The 13172-nt window shown below is 33.1% G+C and overlaps 2 protein-coding genes across 2 annotated transcripts; both read left to right on the forward strand.

Moving 5' to 3' along the window:
* Positions 1–4564: 4564 nt before the first annotated feature.
* Positions 4565–5293, forward strand: LOC145030231 (uncharacterized). The gene has a single exon (XM_078978635.1). It carries the CDS (start codon positions 4565–4567, stop codon positions 5291–5293), a length of 729 nt encoding a protein of 242 aa, XP_078834761.1.
* Positions 5294–5355: 62 nt separating this feature from the next.
* Positions 5356–7011, forward strand: LOC145030232 (uncharacterized). The gene has a single exon (XM_078978636.1). It carries the CDS (start codon positions 5356–5358, stop codon positions 7009–7011), a length of 1656 nt encoding a protein of 551 aa, XP_078834762.1.
* Positions 7012–13172: the final 6161 nt, after the last annotated feature.

Here is a 13172-nt window from a genome sequence, read left to right on the forward strand (position 1 = left end):
ATAGACTAAATGAGAGAAATAACATTTAAGGTTTATTAATATATTATAAGTTCTTATATATTAATAATATTATTTAATTAGTATTGATCAAGAATTATTTTAGAATTAATGAAGTGATCAAAAGGAGACTAATTAAATATATGGGGTTGATTGTGTAAATCATCTATTCTTGTATATTTGGGCTATTGATCCATGGTTTGTATGGATTGGGTTAAAACCCATAAGGTGCTCCATGGATAGTTCATGGAGGTTACAAACCCATGGATCATGGAATGTGAAAAGCCATGACAATTAGGGTTTACATGGTGTAACCCTACTTGTGACACAACTATATAAAGACCCCATGGATGACCAAAATCGGCCACTACAAGCAAGTAAGAGGGCAAACGATTTTTCAAGTGTAAGTGTACTTCTCTCAAGGTTATTCCAAGTATTGTGGTGTTGTGTGAGATATTTGAGGCATCATACATGAGGTGCTAGGCATTGTGATAGGTGTTTGATTTCTCAAATATGTGCTATGTGAATACCCCGATGAAAATCCTTAGACTAGGTCCATTGTGATAGGTGTTTAGGGATGTAAAGTGAGGATAATGGGAACGGGTAATCAGGGTTATTGTTGGATGATGAAATTAATAAATTTATTGTTGATTGATAAAAAATAATAAATTATATTATTTGAGGGTTGAAAACCATATATGCTTATCAGGCTCCAAAGCCTGACCCACTCAGTTTTCTGTATTACAGGTAGTGGATCCAAAGCATAGTTGGATGATGATGATGGATATTTGGATTATAGGCCAGTAGTTGTAAATAACTGTTGTAAGGCTTATAATGTACTATTTATGCTTTTGGTATGTATCGGAACATAACATCCCAAGGTTTTTATTATATAATGAAAATATATTTCTTTAAGAAATGCTTTGATAAATTTTTATTATATTTTTTTTGGGGACAAATTCAGCAACATGTTTTGGAATATTACTCCGATTTTATTTTAAAAGCATAAACTAAATCGGTTTTTTCTGGTCGAGAAATTTGGGGATGTCACACTAAAGCTTTTCCATCTAGTCCAAAACTCTAGGGATCTGAAATCCTTCCTTTCCAGAAAGGTTTCTAGTTCTCAAAACGTTCCAAAGATGGAGGCTTTCTGGACATGCATGTCCAATGCATGTCCCTAGGTTACAATGGCCAAAAAGAGGGAAATATGCCCTAAAACCTTTGCATGGTGTCCTTGCTTAACCAAAGGCCAGATCTAGCCCACCTTGGGACCATTTTGCTCTGGAGATTCATAAAGTTGCAAACTTTATGAATGTCATGCATGCAATCAACAAGAAGGGTAGGAAATGAAAAGTAAACTCAAGATCTAGCCATATTCTATGATAAAAATCAAGTCTTGAAGACTTACAACAATCCACAAGATAAGCAAGCTTAAGGATGGGTGCTTGGTTTGCTAGATATTCTCACTATCTTCTTATTCTTAAGCTTCAAAGGTCACTCTAGCTCACAAAATGGAAGAGAATGTGGATTAGGGTTAGCACATACGTTCTTAGGGTTTGGGGGCTGATGGGAGGTCAGTCTCAAGGCTCATATGGAGATTATATAGGGTGCAAACCCTAAAATTAGGTTTTTATCATTACAACGCCTACTCGTCGAGTTAGCCTTCCTACTCGTAGAGTAGGGTGTGGATCTTGCGTCCTTGAAATGCCCTCTACTCGACGAGTTGGACTTCCAACTCGCCTAGTCCACGCACCAAAACCCTAGATCTTAAATAAATTAAGTAATACCTAAAACAGGTGTTACAATTAAAATCATGTTTCACTTTCTTTATTTTAATATGTAATTAACCATTGTCATTGTAAAGATCTAATATTAAATTGGTTGAAGAGGTGATTAATTTTAAAGCTGACTTTGATTGCCAAGTTGTTTTTTTTGGAGTGCATTCATCCATCATCAGATAATGTTCCTCACATGGGATTATTCACATGTCTTTAATTTTTGTGATTATCAGATCTTATGTGTGGGCATGCCTTTATATGTATCTTTTAGCAGAAACCGTACACACATTATTTTCTTCCTTCAGTGGAACCAAGTAATACAATTACATGATTATCTTACCATTATGTTTCTCATACTGGAGACACAATATTTGCTTCCTTGACTAGACCATGTACTAATAAATGGATTTGTATGCATTCCTAATATAATTTTTTGGTCAAAGATTTGATTTTTTAAGGTCTGCGCCTTTTGCAGCCTCATTACTCACATGTGGGGTGGGATGGAGGTAAAAATTATTATGATGATGTATTGAGTCTATTAATTTCTCCGTTTTCATTCACTATTACAAGCATCTATATAGAAAACAGGGTAAAAAGGGTATTCTTACAAGACCTCCGTTGTTGCACTGACATGTGTTATTGTAGCTGCCCAAACAAAGTCTATACTCATTTTCCTTTTTTGTTATGTCTTTATTTCCAATTGAGTTTTTCATTGATGGTCATATCGTCGAATAAGACGGCAATAAACATGAATAAAAAAATATACGATGGTCATTATAATGTAGGGACAAACATTAAACATGCCAAATTTTTTGGTCATGTAGGTGCTTTATCCTTCCATCCCTTATCTTTTATGCATATTTTTTTTAAAGTAAAACTGTTAAAATATATGTTTCAAAATCTAATGTAAATTGTAATAATAAATTTATATTTTAACTAACCAAAATTGACTAATTTACTTTGTAAGTGTTAACAAACTAGAGAAATAATACCTTAACAAAAACTAAAATTATAAGTTTATTAAACCATGTAAGCATTCTTGACAAGTTAGGAGGAAAATGATGAATATGTCTAATATTGCTATAAATGATAGAAAAAATTATGTTGATACTGTTATTAGTAAAATGTAATGTTCCTTGCATATATTGATAGAAAGAAGCAAGTATGTTCTAATATGGTGCAATACCACATTACAGTCCTAAATTTGCATGACTTTTTTTTCAAGAAAAAATGGATTAAATGCAATAAGTAACAACATACTTTTATGCGTCCGATAATCTGCATGACTTTTTTTTCCATAAAAAACTGGATTAAATGCAATAAGTAACAACATACTTTTATGAGTCATATAATCTGCATGACTCTTTTTTCCAGAAAAATGGATTAAATGCAACAAGCAACAATATATGTTATGCGTCCCATAATTTGTATGACTCTTTTTTTCAAAAAAAAAAAAATTAAATGCAATAAGTAACAACATACTTTTATGCATTTCTTAGAAGCTTTGTTATGTACTCAGTTAAATAAGAATGATTACATTGTGAAAGACACTTGTTTTGTTAACTATTATCACATTTCTTAATTTATTGACATGTACTGTTATAAAATATAAATGGAGAATTTTTTTTTTTGTTGATTTAACTTGCCATGGTGATGAAATATTTGTTGTTAGGGGTGGTTATGAGCAGTGGCGGACCGTCTTAGGGGCTGGGCCTCCCCGATTTTAGGCCTTCTAATGTCTAATATACATAATCAGATATTATAGTTGAAAAAAAAGTATACTGGAATGACATCTTTGCCCCCCCCCCCCCCCCCCCCGGTTTTCTAGATCAAATGAATACACATGAAGGAATAAACGGGTATCAAAATTATCGGAAGATCACAAACAAATCAAAGCTAACCTTATTTATTTAGGATTCTATAAAATGAGAAAACATAGTATCTATAAAAACCCAACGATCTAATCCAAATTATAACAATTTAACCCAAGTTTGGGTTTAAGAAAACTGAAAAGTTTAAACCTACGATCCAAAGTTTATTCCGGCCGCCATAATACGATTTCTCGAACTCACCGGAAGAACATCGCCGCCCGTAAGAACCACTGCTGTCTTGTAGTCTTTTCCGGTCGCCGGATTGTTCAGTCCGTTCGTATTGTATGCTCTCTCTCCTCTTTGCTAGTCGTCGTCTCGCTGAAGCCTGGCTTGAACTCCGACTCCATCGTCGTCGGAGCCTGCACCTTATTCACTCTCCATTGTCTTCGTTCTCACTTTACCAGGTACATGAGTTTCCTTCTTTTTCTTTATACATCTATTAATCATCGATTATATATATGAATATATCACAGTCTACATACTAGGACCTAAGGGCTAAGGCAAATAGGCAATACTTTATTAAAAAAGTAAAAGTTGTGCATTTTGAATTGACTACACTCTGACATACATATATTGAATCACTATTTTAGATATACAAATTGAGTTAATATATACGTACTATGTATATATTATTTTATATTATTTATTATTCATGTTGTCTAATTATATGTATTAGTTTATTATTCATTAAATAAATGTTGATTTATTTGCATATAAATTTCTAAGAATTGTAAATCGTTGGACTAATATATATATATATATATATATATATATATATATATATATATATATATATATATATATATATATATATATATTGTTGTTTTGATATGAAACTAATTTATATCATAAACATTTTATATTATCTTTTTAAAATAAAAAAAAAAAAACCATTTGTTTGTTGTAGTGGATATCAACATGAAAAAACAATCAACTATTGATGGGTTTTTTAAAAGAAAATACCAAAGTTCTGATCAAGATTCCGAAAAGCCACCGGAGATCGTTTTGGATGAAGATGCCCCCACACCCAATGTTCCTAATACTGATAGCCGTTTCAAAAAACCTCATCTTGAAATTAATGAAATAGATCTTAACACACTTGAACGAGATCCTGGTTTGCGTAAGCAAATTTATGATTATCCGGTTAATCAACGAGATACTATTAGGCGAGCATACATTAATCTTGGTCCCTTTCAACGAACACTTTCTGTATATCCAAAATCTGGATCAGAAACCCATAAACGTAGTTTTCAAGCTTCTTGGTTTAAGTTATATCATTGGCTTGAATATTCGGAGAGCTTAGATGCTGCGTTTTGTTTTCCGTGTTTTCTATTTAACAAGCCTTCTGGAATGGGACATTACGGCCAACAAGCATTTACTATAGATGGATTTCAAAATTGGAAGAAAGTTGGTGGAAAAAGTTGTGCTTTTTTGCATCACATAGGGACTGATTGTACATCTTTTCACAATGTTGCACAAAAATCATGTGATGATTTGTTAAACCAAGCGCAAGATATACGAAATGTGTTTGAGACATTTACAGAAGAAGAGCGTAAAAATAATAGATTAAGATTGAAGCTACTATTTATGCAGTACGTTGGTGTGCCTTTCAAGGAGTTGCATATAGAGGCCACGATGAAGGATTAGATTCCATAAACAAAGGAAATTTTCGTCAAATGTTGAAGGCAATTGGCGATTTTAATACGGAAATGGAAGAATTGTTTCGTACTGCTCCTAAATATGCATCATATATATCACCGTCAATTCAAAAAGAGGTTCTAAACCTTATATCAACTAGGGTGAAGAGGATGATTTGTGCGGAGGTTGATGGTGGAAAATTTTGTTTAGTTGTTGATGAAGCACGTGATCAGTCAAATAAAGAACAAATGTCAATTGTTTTGAGATTTTTAAATAAAGATGGCATTGTTATGGAGCGTTTCTTTGGGCTTGTTCATGTACCTGACACTACAGCACAAACGCTTAAGAATGCAATTTATTCTGTATTGTCACATAATAATCTTGATCTTAAGTCAATTCGTGGGCAAGGGTATGATGGTGCAAGCAATATGCGAGGTAATTTCAAGGGTTTGCAAGCATTGATTTCAAATGATTGTCCATTTGCGTATTATGTTCATTGTTTTGCCCATCGATTGCAATTAGCATTAATAGCCGCTTCACGAGGAGTTGTTGCATTACAGAAGTTTTTTACTCGATTATCTTTTGTTGTCAATGTTGTTGGTGCTTCCTCCAAGCGTGCCGACCAACTTAGAGATGCACAAGCCGAGGAAATTTCATATAAGATTTCTATTGATGAGTTAGAGACGGGTAGAGGTCTTAATCAAATTGGTACATTACAACGAGCTGGTGATACTAGATGGAGTTCTCACCTCAAATCAGTTTCGAGCTTAATCAAAATGTTTAGTCCAACTTGTGAGGTTTTACTTAAAATTATTAAAGATGGCACCGGTTCAATCAAAGGCGATGCAGATTCAGCATATGAGGCTATTACTACATTTGAGTTCATTTTTATTCTTCATCTCGAGAAAGAAATAATGGAGATAACGGATTTACTTTGTCAAGCTTTACAAAGACAATATCAAGATATTTGTAACGCATTGAGGCTAGTTGCATCTACCAAATTGTTATTACAAAAAATGAAAGATGAAAGATGGGATGGTTTGCTCTCTCTTGTTATGTCATTTTGTCAGGAACGCAACATTGATATCCCTGATATGTCTTCTCCATACTTTAGTAGAGGGGCTCGAGCTCGTAACGAGTGTAGTGATCATACACTTGAACATCATTACCGAGTGGATATATTTTTCGAAGCAATTAATTGTCAAATAATGGAACTCAATCATCGATTCAACGATAGCTCAACGGAGTTGCTTCGACTCTCAACAACTTTAGATCCTAAAAGTGTTGATGAGCCTTTTCGAAGTGGTGATATAATTAAGTTAGTAGATAAGTTTTATCCTGAAGATTTCAATGAACAAGAGAAAGCAGTTTTGAAGATACAACTTCAACATTATGAGATTGATGTCGTTCAACATGCAGATTATAAACTATTGACATCTATGTCAGAATTGTGTCAATGGTTGATAAAGACTAGAAGAATAGCGAACTTTCATCTTATTTATAGAGTAGCTAGTCTCATACTTACTCTTCCAGTTTCTACTGCTACAACAGAGAGATCATTTTCAGCAATGAACCTCATTAAAACAAGGTTAAGGAATAAAATGGAAGACGAGTTTTTAAATGACTCATTGGTTTTGCATTTCGAAAGAGAACTTGCTGAAAAGATTAGTTTACAGACAATTATAGAAGATTTTAAAAATGCAAAAGATCGTCGCGTTCCACTTTGATTAACAATGTAACAATATTTATATTAGTTTTATTGTTTAGACTTTTGATATGTCATTATTTTGAACCAAATAAAACTTGTTAATATAATTTAATTATGAAGTTTTGATATGTTATAATATAGTTCAATTATGAAGTTTTGATTCCGGCTCCCAAGCTGTAGTGCTTGTGTTCCGCCCATGGTTATGAGATGAGTAATCCATTATTTTTAAATTTAATTGGAAAGCGTTACCATGTTATGAGTTCCATTTGTTGGAATCTAATTACGAAAAAGCAAAAAGAGAAAATGATTGTTAAACCTAAACTAACATTTTATGTAAATGTTCGATACTAGGTAAACAAACAAACATGAGGTACGCTTACATGTAAAAATAATATTTTTCATTTCATTGTGTATTTCTTAGAACATAAATGCATTGGAAAGGAATTTATTCGCCGCCGCCGTTTTATAGGGGAACGCAGTTAGGGTATATATATATATATATATATATATATATATATATATATATATATATATATATATATATATATATATATATATATATATATATATATATATATATATATATATATATATATATAAAATCGTTAGTGTTGCAATTTTAAATGCATGACATAAGTTAATTAACACACTCGTTAATCTACTATAATAAATGAAAGTTTTTTTACCACATTTTTTCTTCTCAATTATTTGGATACATGATATTTTCTAGAATTTTTAAAATTTCTATTTTCCACTTGTCATTTTATTGTATTTTTTTATTTTATTAAATTAAAATTTCACATTTAATGTGTAAGGTAATATATGTAAAGTATTTATTAAAAAAAAATTATATATGTAATGTATACAATAAATTAAAGTCTCATTAATTTTAATAATTCAATTTTTTTTTTCTTATAAATTTAAAATTTTCAAAATTATTAAAATTTTATATTTGTTTTTTTTAATTAAACCCATGTAATAAATGGGTTTCACACCTAATAATTATATCAAATAAAAAATTAAAAAGTTACTCAAAATTATTTTTACAGAATTTTTTAGTAAAATATAATTGTTTGTACTAAACAACACACTACTTGATGTCTTTGGTAATCTTTAAATCTTATAATAAAAAATTAAAATATATATATATATATATATATATATATATATATATATATATATATATATATATATATATATATATATATATATATATATATATATATATATCAATTTCTCCCAATCAGATATCTTAGTTGTCAAATAAATTGATATAAAATATAATTAGTATAGTATTGAATAATAAAATTTTACACCAACAATAATTGATATAGTATATGATTTTTAGGAATAAAGATCAATATCGTACCATGCCATCCATACTTAAATTGTATTTTTATATTTATTTTTAAACATATTGCTTTAAATAATAATTTATGTTTAACATGTTACGACTATAGAATAAAAGATTGTCTAAAAAAGAAACTATATATGATTTTGTCTAAAATATTGTTTTTTATTATAACAATACATATTTTTGTATCAATCTCCCGAGAATATTTTTTATTATTTTAAAATTAAGACTAAAAAGTATAAGTTGGTGGGTTTTTTTTATAGTTCATGATCTAGTTTGGCCGAATTAAGAAGTCGTATCAAAAGAAGCATGACTAAATCACAACTTAGATATTAAACGGTTTAAATCAAAGGAATCAAATATCATAGTCGTTTTAAAAGAATAGAATTTTGATATTTTATTAATATATTAGGTGTAAAACTAATGTATTATATGAAATAATTAAAAAAATTAAATATAAATGTTTAAATATTTAAAAACTTTGATTTATAAAAAATAAAAAAATAATAAATTATTAAAATTGATTTTTTTATTTTTTAAATTTAAATAAATAAATAAAATAAACAAATAAACTTTAATGTTAAACTTTTAAAATAAAAATGTAAGTGCATTAATAAAATTTATATTCATTTATTACTATATTTATCGTAATTGTTACATTAAAATATTATGTAGAATTTACTAAAATAAAAAACTCATAAGATAATATGTAAAAAAAAATTAATTTAAAATAATTATAAAATAATATTTAATAAATTAAATGAAAATATGAAATATATAATTCATTATAAATATTTAGAAATAATAATTTTCTGTGAGTACGTGGTCCTTGTGTGTGAGCGTGTGGACGGACGTCGTTATTGTGTGCGACCACAAGCTTTTGAGGCTTATGCACGAACCATTCTTTGCTTCTTTCTTCTCTCTTGCTTGTCCACTATTTTGAAATATTCATGTGCACGTGAGAATTCAAAATTTGAAGAGAAAACTTCAAACATGGCCCCTGTGGTTGTAAATCATTTGTGGTTTCGGTCCAAACAATTTTGGATTTGCATTGATGCTGTTTGATGGTTTGTTTATGTCTAATTTGAAAAGATTATTTTATCATTTACATTTGTTTTTTATATTTTTCCTTTCAGTAATTAAAAAAATATATCACATAACCTCATCCCTTTCTCCCTCTTTATTCGACACATATACTGAAAAGCAAAAAAGAAACTTTTAATCACAGTGAAATCTTCATCTTGACATGGGTAAAGGCGATCATCCACTAAGAAATGATAGCTTTAAGTGGGGGTGTTCCTCTACCGTGACATATATGGAGTAGGAATTTTTTTATGTTGCATTTGCTTCCGACTACCATATGGTCTCTTTGCCAAAAATCGTCCACCACCTTAATCCACAAGTGCTACGTGATCTTGGAGCACATCAACAAAGTCTAAAATTTTGATTGTAGGTTTGAAGGTAATACAATTTCAAGCTTTGTTTTAGAGACTAAAATTTTGATCAAATCACCATAGGGAAATCCCTCATTTCTCTCACTAAAACTCCTAACGAATTAGAGTGATTGCTCAGATGATGATTTTGCATCTTGATCGTTTTTATGCTCCCCAACAACCAAATTAGAGTGATCAGGTCAAATTTTAGTATGATGACATCAAGTTCAATCGTTAATCGTGACATTGGACACTCCATCTATATTGCCTCATTTGTTTCTTTTTCCTTTGTCGTTAGGATACAAATCGTCTTCTTGTGAAATGATTGATAAAGCTCGTTCTATCACCATTATCAATTGATTAGTTTGGATTTGGAAATTGATGAATCTTAGGGCGAAATGAAGTTGTAGGTGGGATGAAAACTTGTAAGGTCACACGTTATGATCTGATGAGTCAAACACTCGACACACTGGTAGATCAACGTCTAACATCTACTACATCTACAACATCAGTGTATCAAGCTTATCAGCGCCAACTTACAGTCCAGTTATCTAATTGTAATCTTTTGTATATTAGGTAATGATACATATAAGTTTCAAATTAATTACAGATCTGATATCTTTGTGATAAGATCGGTTCTTAGTATAGATTAGACACAATTCCTTGAATCATGGGATATACATGTACATATTAGTATATATACTATAACATCCCAAAAATACTAGCCAAAAATTTTATTTTCAAAATCATTTAATAAACATAAATATCATCACCATAGTATAAAATCATATAACATGTATCTCAAAATCTCATAAATCTGACAACATATCACAGTATCATATAAAATATCAGAGTAAACTCCCAGGCTAATAGAATGTGGTGTGTGCCATGCCATCAGCTCGAGCTCTTCCCTTTACTAGCTGAAGTACCTGAAACCAAAATTGAAACTATAAGCACGAAGCTTAGTGAGCTCCCCCAAACTACCACATACGATACGAACACATATAACAAATAACATAACTCTGGGACTGCTCCCAACTGCTTCGAGACGAATCTCGACATCGGTTTACCCGACATCGGACTCCTATTCGGTATCGGGCTCACCCCGGCATCCAGCCGCACCGGGCATCGGGCTTACCCCGACACATACATAACATAATCACATAATCTGCATCGGGCTTGCCCCAACATCGGACCGAAGCCCGGAACAAATAACATATAACACATAAACTAGCATACATTGGGATTGCCTCGAAATACATAATGCATGGTATATAACATCTCACACATACTGCATCGGGCTTGCCCGACATCGGACCTAAGCCCGGAACATTTAGCACATAACACATAACCATGCATGAATCACAAAGACATCAAGCATACATAACTACTTCTCAGGACCACCCCCGCATCGGACCGAAGTTCGGAAACATATAGTCTGCATCGGGCTAACCCCGACATCGGGCTTACCCCGTCATACTTTACTACTTAAATGGGCCGACATTGGTGCCTTAGACCCGCTCCTATTGGAGGAAACTCACCTCGTGTGTCTGTCTGCTGAAACTCTGGGTAAGAAATCTCTGTCTGCTGCTCCGGCGACTCCGCGACTATAGTTTCCATAGAGAAACTTAGTCAGAAACCGATAACTAATGCTAGGGTAAAATGACCATTTTACCCCCAGTTAGAGTCAATCATCGTGGTCAAAATCAACATCCAGTTGACCCGAGTCACCAAGTTGGCCCACCAACTCACCGAGTCCCTATACTTTTCCCTGCCCCAACCCGACTCTACTCGTCGAGTCTAGCAAGAACTCGACGAGTTCTCCTTCAACTGACTCGCCGAGTTTAACCTTGAACTCGTCAAGTTCATCTTCATCATAAGTGCTACTAGTCTATGACTCGCTGAGTTGTATGAACAACTCGTCAAGTCCGTCTTCATGGGTTGGGATATTGCCTTGGACTCGTCGGGTACATTCATGCACTCGCCGAGTAACATGATTTCCAGGTCCATAACTATGTCCATTTTGCTGATTCCTTCCTTTGGAATCATCTAAATCCCTTCTAAACTAAACTGGATTCCCTCAAATCATAGAAGGTTGGGAACCCAAACCCCCGACTCGCCACGTCCCATGAACGACTCGCCGAGTCGACTAATGTCCATGTCCAAAACTCGGTTTCTGATGTACAACTCTCATCCAACAGGTAGATCTAGGCTCCTTAAGTCGATATAACACGTAATGTCATGAACTTTACGTACATGCATGGGACTTTTATGCTCAAAGGACCAAAAATGGGGTTTATATCATACATGGGGTTCTCATGGCCATAAACATGGCGCCTTTATGCCATGAGGACCCTCTAAGGTTCCAGATCTGAAGGTATATTAACTTGGGATGTCCAAGTCCCAAGGATCAAGCTTCTTGTAAGGGTATTTTGGTTGTAATGAGTCGAAGCTTATTTTGTACTCTTCGTATAATCTGTAATGTATTTTACTAGGGCTCTTTTGATTCGAAGCTTAAGTGTTTTAGCCTTAGTATATTTTTTGTACACTTTATGTATCCTATAAATAGGATCATTTACTAGAGTTAGATAACTTGAACAGTATTGTCTATTCTCTCTGTAAAACTCTTAAAGCGTAATTGAGCTAAAGTGAAGATCTTATTTACCTCGTGTGTTCAATGTATAATTGATTTCCTCCCACTAGTCTCTAGCCCGCTCCCTCAAACACCCAGCAGAACACCGCACCTTCGACCACTCAAGGTAGAAGCCTGTCATTTGTGCAGACTCCATGTTACCAATCCATCCCCTAGCTACAATAGTGTCTTTCACCCCATAGAAGTACGACGCACTGCATCCCCTGAAATCCTTGAAGGAGAGCGTGAGAGTCCCTTACTGGCTAGGTGCCATGTCACTCCTGAATGCCCTAAGTCTATCCTCCATCAACTCAATGATACCCTCCTTCATCGAGCGAAAAATCATCGGGGTCGCCTCTAGGATGCCTCTCGTAATCTCGGATGCAATGAAATCGTACAATGCGTCATCAATCAGCTCGGAACTCGTACCCGAACTTGACCTAGAACCTAAACCTCCTGCTCCGTGATGTATTACCACCATTCTGAAACAAAACACACAATCGCTAGGGTCATACGTAACATCGAGAGACCTCATGCTCACTACAAGTTCACTGGTATAATCCCAGCTCTCGTTGATTCGAGTACGAATCCTCTTGTTCCAGTAGTACGGGCCCATACTACCTTCCACATCTATCCGTACTTTCCTCAAGAATTGCCTTGACTCCACCAAGTATATTTTCCACTATGTCTCTCAGTGCTAATCTCATCTTAGGCTTTCCCTAGGGTAATCTCCGACCTACTCTCTTCCATCAGCTGCATAA

Source organism: Lactuca saligna, chromosome 2 (genome assembly GCF_052625555.1).
Source record: "Lactuca saligna cultivar CGN05327 chromosome 2, ASM5262555v1, whole genome shotgun sequence".
NCBI classification, from domain to species: Eukaryota; Viridiplantae; Streptophyta; class Magnoliopsida; order Asterales; family Asteraceae; genus Lactuca; species Lactuca saligna.

Bases quoted from the DNA above. Each gene is read 5' to 3' on its own strand.
- LOC145030232 (XM_078978636.1), top strand. From the start codon at position 5,356: ATGGAAGAATTGTTTCGTACTGCTCCTAAATATGCATCATATATATCA.
- LOC145030231 (XM_078978635.1), top strand. From the start codon at position 4,565: ATGAAAAAACAATCAACTATTGATGGGTTTTTTAAAAGAAAATACCAA.